The sequence below is a fragment of the Prunus mume genome, linkage group LG8 (assembly GCF_029339155.1).
Source record: "Prunus mume cultivar Tortuosa linkage group LG8, ASM2933915v1, whole genome shotgun sequence".
Classification (NCBI taxonomy): Eukaryota; Viridiplantae; Streptophyta; class Magnoliopsida; order Rosales; family Rosaceae; genus Prunus; species Prunus mume.
The window spans coordinates 6,998,725-7,017,871 of record NC_142705.1 but is presented as its reverse complement, the minus strand read 5'-3'; the positions used below and the strand labels follow the sequence as shown (position 1 = coordinate 7,017,871).

Here is a 19,147-nt window from a genome sequence, read left to right as displayed (position 1 = left end):
TTAAGCACTAGGTTCAAGAAATTTTTTAGGCATTCTTTTAATAGAAGCACTTCTATAAAAATGCTCATGAACATAAGTGGTTCCCAAGAGCATTCCAAACGAGTCCTTGAATTTGAATTTAAATGGTCCAAACCCAGTAAACACTCATATCAAAACACATGGATCAAGCAAACTATCAAAATGCATGTTAAAACTGAGTCAAGAAGAAACACAAGGAATTATGAGTAGTAATCGTCCATTGTGGACAACCTTGTTCATCAAATATTACATAAACATGGAATGAATACCCAACATGGTACTCTAAATAATTCTAAGCTAACCCAAAAAATATTATTATGCACTAAAGCCTCTTGATGGCTACTTTTACATGTTAAATTACAGCATTGGCAACAACAGAGCCTCCTAATTATGAGTAATGATTACAGAATTAAATGTGTCTAATTGTTCTGGCACCCAAAATCATGGGTGCAAATAACCACATGATGCTCCCTTCTTGCAGTACCCGCTTTCATAATATTTACATACCCGCTGGCCTTTGGGAGAAGGCCTGAATGAACCTCCTCCATTTCCATATGTCTGCCTGTTCCATTGGAACCTACCCCTACCAAAACCTACATCCCTATTCTGAAAACCCCGATCTCTTGGACCGATGAATCTCTCTCCGCCGTACCTCAACTGGCTTTCCAACATGGCCCCAGCTGGAGTACCTGGATGGATGCTTGTGTTTCCCTGCGCTATACCCTGCCCACCTCCCCAACCCGTATTTGCACCTCCTTGCTCTGATCCTCCCCAGCCCATGTTTGCATTTCCCTGGGCTGCTTCCCAACTGGTTTCTGTGCTTTCTGACCTGGCTTTCCAATGATTGTCTGTACTAGCTATGTCCCAATTTTCCTTGGGTGGTGCAGTGGTTTGGATCTCTGATCCTGCCTCCCATTGGTTGACTGAAACATCACTCGGTTTTCTGTCTCCCTCCGCTTCAGTGCTTGTGGAAGAATGCACACCACATCCTTTTTGCAGATCAACAGCATTTCCCTGGCATTCCCCGAGTGGTTCATCCGTCACCATAGGTACCCGTAAATCACCACTGGAGCTTAAGGCATCACCTTTACCAGGTTCGGGGGGGCTAAATCCCTCCACAGAACTGATACTCTCATTTTTTGAACCCTCTGTAAATTCACCTCCACAATTCATGATTGATGTCGGGGTAGCCAAGCCGCTGAGAGACTCCATTGCTTCAACTTCAGCCAGAAGATCTGAAACTGATTCACCAGCTAAAGTGCAAAATTCAGTGGATCCAGTAAGAATGTCCTGCCAACCAGATGCATTCGAGGTAGGATGGGATGGGGAAGAATGAGTCAGCTGACCACTCACTGAAACTGCGGTAGCAACACAATCACCTGCCATCTCGCTTGGTTTTAGAGAAGATGCAGAGACAAGACTGGATTCCCATTCCTCAAGAGAAGTAGGTTTGGCCGGAGTTGGGGAATACCCACCCCATTCACCACCTACTTCGGGAAGTTGTGCCCCACCACCCCCTAAACTAGAAGCAGTGCTCCAGCTAGGTCCAGAATCCTGAACAGGAAAATTTGAAGATACAGACTGCTTATTTTCAGCAGCCTGACCTAGTAAATCTCCAGTGCTTGGTTTTGGAGTGGGACTGGGAATATCTGGAAAACTAAGTTCCCTCTGATCTTGTTCTGACGTCTCACATGATTTAGACAAAGGAATTAAATCAGAGTTGGAATCACAGCCATTTGAAGGACTACTTACAGGTGGAGGTCTCCAGTTTTGTCCAGAAGATTGGCCTGAATGGCCCTCACTATCAGATCGGTTCTCAGTACACAGTCCATTCATAATTTGACCCTGAGCTGTCTTTGGTGGATCCAAATTTCCATTGTTTTGATCAGAGTTATTTTCTGCTCCTCTACTTTCCCCTTCTAGTGTTTCATATGGTTTCACAGGCACTACAGGTGAAGGTAGTGAACCACTCTCTTGGGCTTTATTGGGTGAAGAACTAATACCCTTCAATGGATCCTGGCCTTGCAAATGGTTTCCGGTTTGTTCCTCATTGGAATTGACAACATCTACAGGTGTAGTACACCTCACAGGTTCAACGTTGCCATTATTATGCAAGCTTTGGCCATCCTGCTTCGAGTTCCAGCTCTCTTCTCCCTTTTTACCATCTATTTGAGTTGCATTCATACTCTTGTTTGATCCAGCATCCTGGCCATTGTTTCTTTCATCCAAGGCCACTGTAAATCCCTGAGAAAGTAAGTGGCTGTCATGTGGCAATAATGGTTCTTTATAATACTGTCCATTCACTGCATCAGCCAAAAGGATGGAGTCATCTGGTTTCTCATTTATCCTCCATATTCTATGATCCGGAGGGAAGTGCCCAGTTGTACTCCATTTACGCAGCTGTATCATCGCAAATGGTCCTTGAATTTTTCCAGTTGGGTCCTGGTAGTGCCATATCTTGTCTGTCTCAAAATTATCAACAGATAGGTCCGTCTTCATCACTGCAGATAAGGGCAGCGATGAAATTTCTGATGCAAGCTCAGTAGATGTATTAGATTCAACCACCGATTGATTATTCCAATCAAAAGCCGTCAAACCAGTGGGATTGACCTGGTTCTTTATTGTACTGCATCCATTTATTCCAAATGTTTCTCTACCCCGATTTTTCTGTGCCTTGCCTCCAATATTATTTGAAATGTCACCTTCCCATGGTTGAGGGAAAGGTTCCCTTCCCTTTCTACCGAAGACAGATTTCCTTGGTTTGACTTTGTCATCTGCATACACATCACCGCAATTAACCCCAAATTAACATTTCCAAAAGAAGACTTCCATTTCAAAGGAGAAAATGACAGGATATAATTCCATGTCTATTAAATGGGGACCTTGTTTCTTATCGAATGCTCCAGCACTGTCTTCTGACTCATAACTCGGATCCATACTAGGATCAGGGTGCACTTCCTGAGTTTCATGCAGTCTGCGCTGACGTTCCTCTGGAGAGTTCAGAAGCTGTAATTTCTCCACACATTCCCTAAGCGTAAACTATGGTCAAGGAATACTTTAAATTACTCGGACCAAAATATCTCTCACACAAAGCAATATCAAGAATAGAGTACACAGGTACTCATGGAAACCTCCTCTCAATTTAAGAACATGGTACAAGTAATTTAGGGCCTGTTTGGTATTCAACTTGAATCCAATTTTTTAAACTCAAAAACAGAATTTGAGTCCAAAACAAAGAAAACCTGTTTGGTAGCCCTATTTTTAAAAACTCAACCTCAAGAACAACAAAAAAAACACCCCAATTATTAAAAACAAAAAATATCTGTTTTTTCAGTTTTTTTCTAACAACCCACAAGTTCTCAAATTTTTAAGATTTGAAAACAGTATTCAAGTTACATACCAAACAAGTTTTTGAATCTTAAAAATAGATTTAAGAACTCCTTGTTTTTAAGAAAAATCAAAGTTTTTGAGTTCCCTATTTGAATAGGATACCAAACGCCCCCTTAAAGTAAACAGAGAGTGCAATCAGAATAACCAACAAAGTGCAAGCAATATCATTAGAGGAAAAAAAAAAAAGCATTAGAATAATCGACAAAAAAGGATATTCCTTTCTGTGTCCTTTTTCACTTGCTCGGTCGCGAAGGTGATTAAGCCGTAATACCTCTGCTTCCAGCAACTACATCGGAGAGCAAGACCATGCCAACCAAAAACCAGTATCAGAAATAGCACTTGATGACTAGTTTAGGAGAAACAATAACAACCAATGCATATACTTAAACTGGAGTAATCTATATATATATGAGGCAAAAGGCCCTTGTGGGTAAATTTTCAAATAACCCAATTTAAAGAAAAAAATTTCAAAACACAACTACTTTATTTTAAAGGGGCAAATGCGCAAAACAATAGTCTGTTGAAATGCAAATAATTAAAAAAACAAAAAGGAAATAAGAGTATGTGTCTAACAAAAATTCTCTATATATAGGGATAAAGTTAAAATAAGAAAGGATATTGGTGCGCATGTGAGCGTGGGTCAAGAGGCTAGTAACTATAAAAGACAACCAAATCTATCTAAAATCCTTCCATAAAAACAAACATGTATCCTCTTTTTGCCTCAGATTTAAAAGTAACGGAACTTACATCATTTACTCTAACTGCTTGAAGTGCCATTGCTTTCTCCTGAATCTCACCCTGACACACCCACAAAAATCCTTCGTAAAATGAGTTGCAAATATCTTCCGCATAACATATAACAGAGCATAACAAGCAAACCTACCACAGTCAACCGTTTGGTGAGCCCACACCTTATACTTTGACGTAATCGTTTGCATTCATCCTGTACACATAAGTAAAATATCACAACTGGAAAAGAATAAAAAAACCGATGACAAAGAAAGAGCATCTAAAACATGGGCAACAAACAGCATCCCCATCGTCTTGTGACCAAATAAAAACTTTATTTTATTTTTTTTGTCGGAGAATGAATGAAAAACTTAAATATGAACCCACAAGCATGCCTTAACCAATGTTTGTTTGGTTATAATTGAAAACAGGGTGCATATAGATTTCAAGTCAGTCATTAATGTTAAGTGTACATATAGATTTCAAGTCAGTCATTAATGGTAAGTGTACAACTTCCCCAAGCCATTTCATGCTAGCTCACATAACTGAACAAAAGGAGGGTTCATGAAAATAGCATGCATATGGATTTCAAGTCCATCATTAATTGTAAGTGCAAGCATCCTTTCATGCTAGTTCACATAACTGAAGAAAGCTGGATTCAAATAAATAATTACGCTCCAAGCACTTTCACTTTTGGTATCTAAACTATCACACTACTTGCAATCTCTATACGCCTTTCCTAAACTTGAGTTCCAAAAGTATTCTTTTAAATAAATCACTAAAAGTTCTAGTATGTGCAAATAAGTGATATCAAGGCACCCCTGGGAGGAGGAGAGTAGGCAATAAGTTTACTCACCTGGGTGAATTCCTGATTAGAGATCTCATCAATTGATATAACCTCTTTCTTGTCTAAGTTCAAGATTTCAAGCTTGACATCAGTTGTTCTTGTGCCAATTTTATAAGGTTCAGCAACCTTGCTGGTACCTGTACACAAAGATGTCAACAATATAACTTTTCATGATTACCGTGGAAATATAAGAAATAACTTGAAGCATTGGTCGTATTAACTAATACCTATAACTTGGACAAGCCTATAAATCTCTTGCTTTTGATCACCACTAGAAATTCTTATTCGCACAACTGAACCAACCACCTTCTCATGAAATTTATCAATGTCTTCAATAAGAATCTCCATCCAGTTACGGCGCAAGTAAATCAGATTGATGTTGTGAACATCAATCGCTGCATATGCAGCTGGATTAGTCTGTGGTCCTTTCTCATCTACTCTTTTACGTGTTTTACGCCTCTTATCATTACCCATCATCATTTGATTATCATAGATTCCATCAAAGTCCATTTGGCTGGAAACACTAGTAACAACTGCAGCACTGCTAATATTATCTGCCCTGGAACTTTCCTTTATAAGGAAGTGAGATTCAAGAAGTTTTAACATTTCAAAGTGACCCACACATTCTTTCCCAAACAGATTTATGAGCCTTGAATCACAAACAATTTGGCATTTCCGGCGAGGATCACGAAGATTGTTTTTCTTTATGTACTCGAGCAAAAGTGCCTGGACATCAAATTGAGATAGCACAGATACATCACCATTTTTCATATGAGCAACAAACGCCAGGAGCTCCTTTGATGCCCAAACTGTGCCTTCAGAGAAAGGCATCCCTCTACCACCAAGTGATTTTTCAACAGTCAAATCCTTGTTAGAAATTCTAGGCTTTTTATTACTTCTTTTTGAATGTGTTGCTTCCAGGTCTGCAAAAGAGTTGAGAGAACCTGAATCTGTTGTTTTATCCCCATTATATAGTTCACCTGAAGAATCCCTCTTACAAACCACAACAGCAGCTCCTTTCCATGGATTTTTAGCATTAATGAGCTCGTCCAGAGTTAATGATAGTTTCCCTTTCAAAAGATTCCAGTAAACCTTGAACAGATACTCCCAGCTGCTTTTGTCATCAAAATCTACTTGGGCCTGCACAAAAGTTATATGAGAAAGGAAAGAGATAAAATTGCACCCCCAGACGGAAATAAATTTAAAATAAAAAAAGAAACAAGGTGATTTGTCTCCTTAAAAAACTCCAAAAAGGTAGAACATGATGGAACGCCACTTTACTATCAGCAGCAGCAAATAAGTATGCACTACTGGGGGCACAAAATAAAAAATAAAGAAGGAAATAAAACAAAAACCTAAAGCATTCTTGATATGAAAGAGTTTTCTGCTCTTAAATCAATCCAAACCCTCTCCAAATACCAAAAAACTAAGAATCCTCGGTTCATAGGAAAAACTACACTACTGGAAGTAATAACTACATAAAATAATTAAATAGGCCAAAACATGTTTCAGCATACCACTTCCTTATTTCCTTGCACATTTTCAATTAGCATTATAGTTCTCATACATGTTCCACAAAATCCTTTGTTTCCTCGTACACATTGATAATCAGCATCCTTAGTACAACCTTTGCACAGAGAATAAGTACAAGTATAACACCAATAATGTGAAGCCTTCTGACAACTGCTGCATATATGCCAACCTGAAATGCATCAGAACCAGAACACCAAAATGTGAACAAATTAAACAACCAAGGGATGAAAACTTAACGCTAAAAAGATAATAAATAACAGGTTAATAAAATTTACGCCCAACCCTAACTAAAAAATGACCCCTTCACAACCTGATGCTTAACTTTCTGTTCACAAAAACTGCCATGAATACTATTTAAAAGTTAAAATTAAAACCCATGACTCATTTCTAGTGTGCCTACAGAACTAAACAAAAATTGGTGAAAAATGAACAAGCTATTAATGTAGTGCAACGTACCACAATTCCATTTGGCCTTTGATTTAAAGAAAGATTCGTCCCGCTTGATGCACGATGGATGGTATGCCTTAGGACAGCCCCTAACGAGTAACAATCCACAAAGAAGCATTGAATTAAGCAATGCAAATGAGCACCAACAACACATTCGCAAAATGAAATATCCATTTGATTGCCAATAAGGAAATGAAATAACCCACAACAGCTAAATTAAGTAAAAGTTCGGATTTTTCTAGCAAGGACTAATCATAATTGGACTCAATTGACTAAGACCGCGGAAAAACCAGACTCTGACCTGCGGTCACAAAGCACGAGGCTTCCACCATCGAAGCAAATGAAGCAAACGTCCTCTTCTTCGTTCTGCTTCCTCACCGGCGTCGCTCTGACGTGCCCACTCGGCGGCCGACCCCGCCTCCGTTTCCCTAAGCTCTTCTCCGCCGCCACTTTGACCGCCACGTCCGCCATCATCTGCCCCACCCTACCAGCAACCATGCCGCCGCCGGCGACCGTCTGGGGAGCTCCGACGAGCCGCGAATCATCCAGGTCCCCGATCGCTTCGCATTGATCAACACTCATGCGGTCCTCCGCGGCCGGCAGCGACCGGTCAAAGGCCTGAGGCTGTTCTCCTCCTCCTCCTCTTCCATCTTCTTCTAGACTAGGTCTGTAGAAGGTGGAGGAGAGCTGAGCTTTCTGGAGCTCCATGAGCTACAATTGAAGTAATAAAATTGAATGGTAAAGGGGATTGGAGGAGAGAGATTGAAAACCCTAGGTGTTGGAGCTGCAATTATGAGAAGTGGCTACAGAAGCAGCACACATGGAAATGGAGGACCGGGCGAGGATATGACAAAGCATTGGGTCGGGTTTCGGGTTGCGTTGCGGAACAGACTTAAATTTTATAATTTTTTTTATAAAAAAAAAACCTTGGGTTTATTTATGATATGGGTATGGGGCTTGGAGGAAGAAGAAAAAGTGAGGAGGACCGGCGACACACGGAGCTGTGGAAAGGTGAACACTTGGTATTGGGTGGAGTGGAAGAGAGAGAGAGAGAGAGAGAGAAGGGGAATTGAGAAAATGGGGGAAAGGGGTCGTTGTTTGGGTGGGCAAAGGCAAGCTGGGTACCTTTTTCTCTTTCTCATACAGAAGGCGTCAAACGCGGCTCTTGTGAGTTTTGATTCTCTCATCTCGAGCACCACGTGGTGAGTGGGCACCCAAGAAAGGTGATCACATGTGGGGCCCACCTTGAATTTTTGTTCAACGCTTTAAACATGCATACAAAGAATTCAATGTGTGACAGTCCATGCCGTAACTCTAACTTGGTATGTTTTGCCCCTTCTGTTTTGATATCTCATTGAAATTGATCATGAGCTAGTTCAGTGTACTTGAGCATGCTATGAAATTGATTTTGATATCTTTTAGTATGTTTAGGAGTTTTATAAGATTAAGATACATGGATTTTAAAGTTTGTTTTATTCGAGATATATTCATGTAATTACAATGCAAAAAATTGCATTGATGGTGAGTGTTAATATAAATTGATATTTTATTAATCAACTTTGCAAAAATAATAGTACCCATATCTTTTGTTTTGAGATAAATATGATAGATTGTATTCATATTCATGTTTAAAGATCGTCAATCATGAGGGCCAATACAAATATAAGTAACTAAGGTTAATACAAATACATAAGCACAATAATCATAAATAGTTCGTCCAAGTATGGAAGAATCCACGGGCAACAACACACTCGCAATGTGTACCTACCACTCTTACTAGTAAAACTAAAAACACGCAACCAACTCAAAAAAATTGATACACTTATTACAACTCACAAAACTGAAAAACAAAACAACAAAATAAATGTCAATCTGCCACCACGTCATTCCAAGACAACAAAACACCAAAATCCAACCAAAACTAATAAAAGCCCAAAGGAGTAGAGGGGTGAAGGCAAAGGAAGGAAAGGATATGAGAGAAGAGGAAAGGGGAGGGAAAGTCTGTGAGGGAAGGGCAGCAGTTGAGGGAAAGGAGGTCACCGACCCCAAGGGGGTAGCAGCCAAAACTTACCACCACCATCACCAGTTGTGCTAATTCGAATAACTTAATGCCCCTACCTTTATTAGTGGAATTTTTTTCCCCTTATTTTCTTTTTAAAAAAACTTGTAGCTACTTTATAATTGTATTTAATAAATAGAGTATATGTTAGATGATTAGCAATTTATTGATAATCTTTTACTTATTAACGCTATTTTTATAAAACTGTGGATGTGGTGTGTAACAAAAATAGTAACACATTCCTTGCCTCTATTTTTATTAGCCCTCTGTTCTTTAACATTTTCTTTAATAGATGGCAGAAACATATTGTGTGTATAATTATATGCTTTAAATTTTATTATTAAGGAGATTCTAATTTAAAATATTTTCCAATATTAAAAATAAAAGTATGAGTATCACTGAATTAAGAGTCATTCAATGTCCATTTTTTTACATAAAGATGAAAGTTGAATTCTTAATTATAGTTGAAAGTTCGTTTGATAATAATATGTTTTTGAGAAAAAAAAAATGATAATTATATTCATTTATAAGAGATAGTATAAATACCCATAAAGGTTAATACAAAGATGGAAACATAATAACCACATAAGGTTAATCCATATACATAGAAACACATCGGAAATATCAAGCCCACAAAGTGTATTTCCACCAATAGCCACACAAGGGCCAAAGAAATTTTGACACGAAAACCGCTAGACCATAAACAAACACTTACAAAGAGTTAATGCAATTATTACAACTCAAGAAACAGTAATCACACAACAAGTGAGTAATAGCCGCTCAACCACCTCGTATGTCTCTAATCCGCCAACGAAATCACCAGTGCACTGCTACTTCTTTGTCACCAAAAACTCCAAGATGCCAATGATAATCACTACCACAATATATTTTGATCATAGTATATTTTTAGGAAATGCGTGACTGGTGATGGCCTATAAAAGAAAGTATGTGAGATGCTGAGTAGTGAATTTTCCACGTAGAATGTCTTGGGAAAAAATCATTAGCATTTTATTCATCGGATTTTTTTTCATATATATTGGATGTAAACAAAGGTTCTCGTTATCGTATTTGCTTCTCTTCCAAATGCTACAAAATATTCAATATAACAACTTAGCACTAAAAATCTACATTGAAATAAAATCCATGTCTTAAATAGCACTTCTTTAGTCGAGCACGTTAGAGCATCCATAGGTGGGGGGTGCATATGGGGGTGTATGTTAAATATACACCCGAGTCACCGGAATCGTCTCCAATGAGGAGATGTAAATAGATGTAAATATACATCACCATCATGAGGATGTAAAATAAAATGTATTTTTACATCTATTTTTACATTCCTTGCAGGGAGACCTACCCGAGAAAAATGAAGAAAAATGAAGAAAAGTCAACATAAAAGGATAGGGACTACAACCCCGAATTTACACCCCCTACTGGAGCAAAAAACATATTTACACCCCCCGGAGATGTAAAGGGGATGTAAAAGTGGTTTTACACCCCCAATTTACACCCCCACTATGAATGCTCTTAGAGCATCCACAATGGGCTCCCTAAACCACCTCCTTAGATAAATTTTAGGGAGTAATCGTAAAAATGCAATTCCAACCACGCTCCCTATTGACCTCCTAAAATAGGAAGTCCTCTAGGAGCTCCTAAATCTGAGGAGAGAGAAAGGACTCATAATAACTCCCTATAATTTAATGTTGATTTATTTAATGAGTATTCCAAACCTGTGTTTAATGTTAACTATTTTTTATTTTATTTTTTAATAGAGATGGACCAATCAAAAAAAAGTTAGAGCATTTATGACTCTCCAAATTAGGGAGTATGGTTGGAGTTAAAATTTTGTAGAGAGCTCCTAAAATAGCTTTCTTATATTCTTAGCCAAATTTTAGCTAAGAAATAGAGAGCATCATTGTGGATGCTCTTCTTACTGAACAAGTTTAACACGTTTGGTATATGATGATGATGATAATAGAAATATGCTTAGGACTTGGGACCATTTGCTTAATTATTTTTGGACCGTTAGCTTTGCTATAAATTTATCAATCAAAGTTTAGATATTTAATGAAATTAGTTGATGCAATTTTTCTCGTGGATATATGGTTGCAACTAAATAAGCATCAATACAATTATAATAAATTCGAAAAGAACTTTCTTAAATAATGGAAATTTTCATATTTTATATTTCTTAACGATGATAGATTAATTTCCTTAAAAAAGTGACGACAGGTTTCTTTTAAAGGGTAATGCTTGCTAGGCTTTGTAGGTCAACTCTTTCCGAGTTTGAATTAGAGCATCTCAAAGGGAGATGTCAAATACCAAACATCATATTTAAATTTGATGGCTGATGTGACAATTTGACATCTTACACAGCTTTACACTCTACCCAATATGTCAAATTAAATTATTACTTTATTACATTTTAGTGTTGATTCATTTTTAATTAATAAGAAAATAAAATAAAAAATAATAAAATATTCATTTGATATCTTGCTTTTGGGATGTCAAAAATAACATTTCAATCTCCAGCCTTCATTCCACATCAGCTTTGACGTATCGATTGAAGTGATGTTAGGTATTATTTTTAGCTGTTAAATATCTATGTGGCACGTTTAACACATCGGTTGGAGATACTCTTAAGAGCTATTTTTTAATTGCCTACGGAATTTATCAGTGATTTGAAGGTGGAAGAACGCTCTTCGGGGTGTTCAGAGGTTGTTGAGCAACAATGCCCTTCCTCTTGCTTTTTAAAAGAAACCTATTGTCACTTGTACTCCCTTCTCCCAATCACTTGTACTCCTTTTCTCTTCTATTCTTTCTAATTTGAAAGCCATTTTAAGTTTGAATACTCCAACACTCATTAATAATTAAAAAAAAAAATACCAGTGAAAATAAGAATGAATAAGAAGGCATGTTTATAATTAATAATGATTTTTTTTTTATAGATATTATGTTTAACATGACATTTGATAGCACTTGTTATAATAAAGCAAATTTATTCATCTGATAGTAACATGAATACGATTCATTTGTTCTTGATCTTGAGGAGCTGATTTGTTAAAAAAGGTCAAACAGTTAGGTTTTTGTTTTTTTTTTTCTGGGTCAACAAACAAATAGATTATGCATTTCAATTTTCAATGGAGTCGAACGAAGTGACCGTGAACTGCCAACCACTAAAATGCTGGACACATATTTCATGTACATTGGCTGCTTGTTTTATAAAAAGTTGGGATTTTGACAAAAGCCATAATTTATAAATTGATATGAACAATTTCCGTGTTTGGATAGAAAAACATAGACATTTAGAAATTCCGTGTGGGAAAAAACATGGAATTTAGAGATCATAAATCTCAACTTTAAATTCTATTTAAAAGCCGTCATTTCTAAAATCCCAACAAAATTGAGGTTTAAAAAAAGATAACTTTACAAATAAATGTTAAATTTCGTGTTTTAAATCTATCACCCAAACAATAAACTTTACCAATTCTAAAAAATTAATTTTCGTCATTTATGAAATCATTTGTACTTTTAAATTTCCTCATCCAAACACACTGTAATGGCTTACAAATCATGAATTCGAATTCTCATCGGAAGGATTCCTGTATTTACTTCATATCTATGAATTAAAAAAAAAAAAGGTAAGTGGGGCCCACACAAAATTATGAATTCATTCCTAATTTTGAAGGAGTTCAATTCTTAGGTGAGAGGTGATATTCTAATTCTTTAAGAACTAACATATTATCTTATCACACAATTTTAAAATTTTAAAATTTAAAATTTGTTATATACTTTAACCCAACAATGAGGATATTTAGTAATTAGCACTACTCCTACCTCAATTCCATATGATTTAGTAAACAACTTTAATAGGAATCCGGAATCTAACTCTCCTTAATCTATATGGTTTAGTAAACAATTTCAATAGGAATCCGGAATCTAATTCTCCTCAATTCAACTCATCATCAATTCAACATTAGTAAACATGCCATAAATTTAACGCCAAATTCTCCACCAGAAACTTTTAACCACTAATATTTTATGTACATTTCTTACGTAAATTTATTAGTTTTCTATTTTTATTTTTGTCAGAAATGTAAATTTATTTGTTAGTTGGTATTTTTGGTAAACACAATTACATCACGCTCTTGTAAACTTTAGTTTCCACCACGTAATAATATGAATATGGACCCAAAATGTTGACTCCATATTTCAACACATGAACTCGGTTATAGGGACTAGGCATAGTCCTACACCCCGGCAAATCTGGACTGTGACCTAGGTGAGTTTATTTTTTGTAGGCTAAAATAATATCGCCCATCCCACTTGACATCTCAATTCCAGCCAATAAAATTCCATTAATCCTACCCCACATGTCTGTCCAATAAGTTAATAACAATAAAAAATTAAAACTAACCACACATAAATAAAATACAAATTTATAAATAAATAAAATCCCATTCACAAACCTCCACTACACCAATTATTTTATGTAGGTTTGTACGTAAGGTAATTTATATGTTGAATTTTCTATAGGTTTGTACGTAAGGTAAATTTAGCCCACACCATTTTGAAATCTTGAGTTCGTCCCTACTAAGGATCTCGAACTCCAAAAGTGGGCAAAAACCTAAGAACTTATACATGAAACACAAATCCAAACTACAGATCTCTAACTATGAGTCAAAACTTGAGACCACAAAGACTAATAGATAGGTTTTACCTTTTTTCGTTTATGCAATGTTATTTGAAATTCCATTATAGTTGCATACATGTGTTAGACTGATTAGTTATGACAGTGAGCTCACCTTTTCGTGCTTAAGTTCGAGTGCCCCTCCTCATAAATTAGAATAGTATCTCACTTCAAGTTTAAAGTTGTGTTTGTCATATAGATCGATGGATTTTTATGTGTGTATAAAAATTTAAAAACTCTATCATGTATGCTTTTGTATGTCCTATCCCAATTGATTGAGTAGACAACTCCCATTGAAAACGTTTCCAAACCTAAAAATGAACAAATCAAAATGCAACTTATTTTACATTGTATTTTTAATCACTAGTTTTTACCTAAAAGAAAAACTTATGAACTAACTTTTTGTTTATTGATATTCCTCTTTTTAATGTTGCGAGCGGTTGAAAGAGGGGCAAATTAACAAAACTGAAAAGGTAAAAACACAACAAATATTGCGCATATACAAAAATAGAGAAAGGAAAAACCAAACACGGATACCGGGCCCAATTTTTGTTGGGTGCCCATCACTCAACAGAGTTGATGTTTCGTGTGCAGCGAGGCAAAGCATTCACTGCGAAGCGTTTGGTTTGGCGTTTTTAAGCATTCAACACCTGTGCGTTCCTTTCGCGAAAGTAACGGAGCCAATCTTCTTCGTCACCATCACCCCCAACCAAAACCCATTTGCTAGGACCAGTATGTTGCAGAGACCTCGACGACGCTGCGAGGGCACGGCCATGGGCGCCATCGTGCTAGATCTCCGCCCCGGCCTTGGAATCGGACCCTTCTCTATCGGTGATTTGCTATTAATTTATGTATTTGCCTTCTTAATCATCGAATATGTTCACAATTGTTCAGTTTTTAGCCTATGGTTAAGAGTATTTTTTGTGGAATTGAAATCCGAATCAAATTAGTGCAATTTCATTTCATCCCGAGAAAAAAGGTTAGAAACTTATAAGTTATAACTGTTAAGGAACTGATCGGTTTAGCTTGGCTTAGTTCATGCGATTATTTCATTTATGTGACAATTTACATTTTACCATATTTGAGAGTTTTATCAGGCATTTAACATCTGGCTAGGTTTAGTTTAGGTTGAATTTGAGATTGCGTTATTAAGAATCAAATAGTTAATGTTATAAAGATTTGGTACGAACATATGCGTTGGTATGTTTTTGTTTTTATATAAATTCATTGGTGTTACAAGCTCAGCTTATTTTTTGGAATTACTTCAAAATGTTTGTTTCAGGAATGCCAATATGCGAAGCATTTGCTCAGATAGAGCAGCAGCCTAACATTTATGACGTCGTCCACGTGAAGTATTATGATGAGGTTTGGATCATTGTACCGAGTTGTATATCATTATTTTGTGTGTAATTGAATGTAGACACACATTTTTAGAATGTTTTTTTGTTGTCTTTTACGTCTGCTGTGATTCGCTTTATTCATCTACGATACCTTTATGCACAAAATTTACATAACAGACAAATAGCACCATGATTCATAAGGTGTATGTGTTGAAATACCATAAGTTGTAACAACCACTTATAACTATTCTTCTCCCGTGCAGGAGCCTCTTAAGTTGGATATTGTTATCAGCTTTCCAGATCATGGTTTTCATCTTCGGTTTGATCCTTGGTCACAGGTGTTCTTCCTTACTTACATTTAATTTGTTATCTTCCCTGCATGTGCTTTGTTTTTTTGCTCATCGAAAATTCATTTTCACACATTAGTAATGCTTTGTTTACTCTGATGTTGAATAAGTATATGACCACTAGTATGATGCAGCTATTAACTAATGGCCATGTGGCCGAGTCTTATGGTATCTGCTCGTGTATCATCAATTTAAAATTGGAAATGTTGATAGCAAATCCATGAGTTCTCTACCCAATTATGTTATATTAGTTGTTGTGGCTAATACCGTGTGTTGAAAATTATCTTAAGTGGTACATAAGAAAAAATATATTGTAGGATGTAAGAGTGGAACGTCATGGCTAGTCCATGAAGCATTAGAGGGATCATGGATGTTTTGAAATGAATGGAAGGATAATCTGCTTTCATCAAGTGATTTATTTAATAATCGAAAACAGAGAATCTTGAAGACTTTTTGAAATTCAGAAGAACTACACGATAGTCAGCTAATTTTCTCTTTAGAGTTTGATATTGTTATGCTTTTAATTGTTGTATCTGGGCTATCTCTTTTAATATGCCAGTTAAATTTGTATGTGGATTGGCAGTATTGTTGGATTGTTTTTGTGGATTATAATATCTTCAACTGTCTTATGTTATGATAGAGTTGGCTAACTCAAAATTCTATTGCAGAGGCTGCGTCTTGTTGAGATTTTTGATATAAAACGACTTCAAATGCGCTATGCCACTTCCTTGATTGGGTGGGTTACTTTACTTCAGGCTTTCTATTATATGCAATCAGGTATATTATTGAACTTCATTTCTGCTTTCAGGGGACCATCCACTCTAGCTACTTTTGTAGCTGTATATGCACTGTTTGGGCCAACCTTTCCTGGAATTTATGACAAGGATAGAGGTGTCTACACTCTATTGTACCCAGTATGTAATTACTTAATCTTCATATTTCTTTATTTTATCTCCTTATTCACTCATCTTATAAGATGGAATCTGTTTTATGTTTCTACCAACCATGGCTGTGTCAGGGACTTTCCTTTGCTTTTCCAATTCCTAACCAGTATACAGATTGCTGCCATGATGGAGAAGGTATAGTACTGACATTTTTTACTCAATAGTTTCTTGCTTTACAGATTTTGCTAGTTCTAACAACTTGATTTTTATTGCTTTTGATTATGAAAGCGGAATTACCATTAGAGTTTCCAGATGGAACCACACCAGTTACGTGCCGTGTCTCCATTTATGACAGTTCTACCGATAAAAAAGTTGGTGTGGGTTCCTTGATGGATAAGGCTTCGGCTCCTCCATTACCAATTGGCAGCCTCTATATGGAAGAGGTGCATGTTAAGGTTTGACTTCTTTCTCCATCTTCTCTGCACGATTTCCATTAAAATCTGGTTTGTTTTCCCCTATTGCATCAACTGTCCAGCATGAAGGATGGGCATCATGGAGATTATAAACCATGATTTGGAGGATCAAAGGCTTTTGCTTTGTGGCTTCCTTCATGAGTGGTTTACTATTGGCCCCCAATGTTACGCTTGCAAATTATTTCAGTGTACTTGTTTGAAACTGGTGACTGTAGTTCTTGGATGTTATTCAATTCAAATTTTATTTTATCCAGCTAGGGGAAGAATTATACTTTACTGTTGGTGGTCAGAATATTCCTTTTGGTGCATCGCCTCAGGCAAGTTCGTGATCTCCTGCTGTTAAGCTATAGTTTGTCTTTCTTTTTGGCTGGGAAATTCTGCCATTGTTCTGTTGTTTGTCCTGCGTAACAGTTTCCTGTTTTTTACAGGATGTTTGGACTGAATTGGGTCGTCCTTGTGGGATACATCAAAAGCAGGTATTGCTGGTGTTACGTCTAAGCATGTTTTCTAATTGCATTTGTCATATTGGTGACCGCGATTCTGTTTGCTGTGTAGGTAGACCAAATGGTTATTCATTCTGGATTGGACCCTCGTCCAAGGACAACGCTGTGTGGCGATTACTTCTACAATTACTTTACCCGTGGTTTGGACATTTTATTTGATGGGCAGGTATCATTTATTCTTGAGATATTTAGTCATATACCCATTCTTAGCACTAAAACTATAAATAAACCCTACACCATTTAATTTCTATAAACAAACCCAAAAAAAAAAAACCCAAAAAATGAAAGCTGGCCCTATTGAATTTAATTTTGATTATTAAATTACTTTGATACCCCATTGAGTGAGTGTTTTGGGCTTTTTTATGAGGTTTTGGGGTTGAGTTTGTTTTAAGAAATCAATGGCAGTTTTATAATTTAAAAGAAGTTAAAAGCCTTTTTGTTATGTTGTAAATGGACTTTGGGTGTGTTTCTAAAGTCCATTTCATATAGGGTTTTTTAAAAATAATTTGGGCTCCTGTATTGCGTATAATAGTGAATCTCCCTTTATTCATCTGCTTGTAAATGTACATTGATGATGTTTTGCATGATAATGTTTGTGCTCGGACATTTTCAGATCACTTTTCTCTTTTGTTTGTCTCCAGACTCATAAAATCAAGAAGTTTGTTTTGCATACAAACTATCCTGGTCATGCAGATTTCAACTCATACATAAAGTGCAATTTTGTCATCTTTGCTTCTGACTGTAAGTCCTTTTCTGATTCTGAAGTTTCCAGTTGGATCTATGGACTGAAACTGATAGCATGTGTTTTTTTTTCATCCTCGCAGTAGGGGGTTCTTTTCAGGAGGTAAATAACTACCAACACAGGATTACACCAAGCACAAAGTGGGAGCAAGTGAAGGTAAACGTTCTATTGGCTAGTCCTTTTCAGACTGTTATAGTTGTTGCATTGTTTTCCAATAGTAACAGCTTTCTCATGGTAACCTACTTGTATCCTTGATGACATCTTTCATCAGTGTACTCCTTTCAGTGTATGTTGATCATGATTGGGGTTATGTTAGTAACAAAAGAATGCTCTTTGTAGGAAATCCTTGGGGACTGTGGCCGAGCTGCCATCCAGACGCAAGGTTCTACAAGCAATCCATTTGGATCTACTTTTGTATATGGTTATCAAAATGCGGCATTTGAGGTGAGTTGATGAATGTTTGATTCAATCAATTCCCCCTTTCCCAGTAATACGGAAAACAAAGTTGTAATTTATATGCCAACTTGAAGTTCTTCGTAGTGCAACAATTATTTGCACAAGTCGGTTTTTTCCAGTTAGTGCACCTATTATGGTTGTGCTTATGATTGGTAATAAATATCATGTTGATAATCAACAGGTGATGAAGAATGGTTACATTGCAACTGTGACTCTTTTCCAGTCATGATCTTGTTGCTTCTACAGGTATTCTTAGTAATATCATGTTCCCTTACACATTGGAAAGTGACTGCATTGTTATATTCCATCTATGAGATGATCATCAACAAGGCTGGTTATATTTTTATTTTTAATTTCTTATTGGGGTATAAATGTATCTTTTGCTTCATTGTTTTGATTTTTGTTTGGCCCAGTTGGATGATGGCATTTCATGGGCACACAGGTGGGACTTTTACTGTCGGTGAAAGCGGCTCATACTGTTAGCAAATGTGAGAATGCCAGGGAGCGATGACAATTGTACAGTTATGTAGATCGACCTGTACAGAATAAATCGTACTGTAAAAACATGTAAATACTATCTTCTGTTATGATTGAAAATGGAAGTTTATAACTTCTTGTATGCTCAATCCATATTGTACGTATGATGAAGTTCACAATCGATCGCCAGTTGCTCTCTTGCAACCTACAAAGCC

General features: G+C 36.6%; 2 protein-coding genes across 4 annotated transcripts; one reads left to right on the top strand and one right to left on the bottom strand.

Moving 5' to 3' along the window:
- Nucleotides 1-207: 207 nt before the first annotated feature.
- Nucleotides 208-8,106, bottom strand: LOC103340177 (zinc finger CCCH domain-containing protein 44). 2 transcript variants are annotated; one of them, XM_008243564.3, is made up of 10 exons: nt 7,266-8,106; nt 6,974-7,053; nt 6,502-6,686; nt 5,212-6,124; nt 4,994-5,121; nt 4,292-4,351; nt 4,156-4,206; nt 3,624-3,694; nt 2,901-3,052; nt 208-2,792 (listed from the first exon to the last, which is right to left on the bottom strand). In XM_008243564.3, exons 1-10 carry the CDS (start codon nt 7,670-7,672, stop codon nt 460-462), a joined length of 4,380 nt encoding a protein of 1,459 aa, XP_008241786.2. In that variant the 5' UTR covers nt 7,673-8,106; the 3' UTR covers nt 208-459. The 2 variants fall into 2 exon arrangements, with proteins under 2 accessions (XP_008241786.2, XP_088898442.1); XM_089042316.1 differs by having other exon boundaries at nt 6,552-6,686; nt 7,266-8,102.
- A 6,163-nt stretch (nt 8,107-14,269) lies between these two features.
- On the top strand, nt 14,270-19,081 carry LOC103340178 (PHAF1 protein At3g51130). 2 transcript variants are annotated; one of them, XM_089042866.1, is made up of 15 exons: nt 14,270-14,541; nt 14,993-15,075; nt 15,314-15,388; nt 16,066-16,133; nt 16,206-16,311; nt 16,416-16,476; nt 16,570-16,736; nt 17,009-17,071; nt 17,183-17,230; nt 17,310-17,423; nt 17,899-17,998; nt 18,082-18,155; nt 18,339-18,443; nt 18,637-18,701; nt 18,869-19,081. In XM_089042866.1, the coding sequence occupies exons 1-14, from the start codon at nt 14,445-14,447 to the stop codon at nt 18,682-18,684; spliced, it is 1,209 nt and encodes a 402-aa protein (XP_088898992.1). In that variant the 5' UTR covers nt 14,270-14,444; the 3' UTR covers nt 18,685-18,701; nt 18,869-19,081. The 2 variants fall into 2 exon arrangements, with proteins under 2 accessions (XP_088898992.1, XP_088898991.1); XM_089042865.1 differs by having other exon boundaries at nt 14,295-14,541; nt 18,898-19,081.
- The last annotated feature ends 66 nt before the right edge of the window (nt 19,082-19,147 follow it).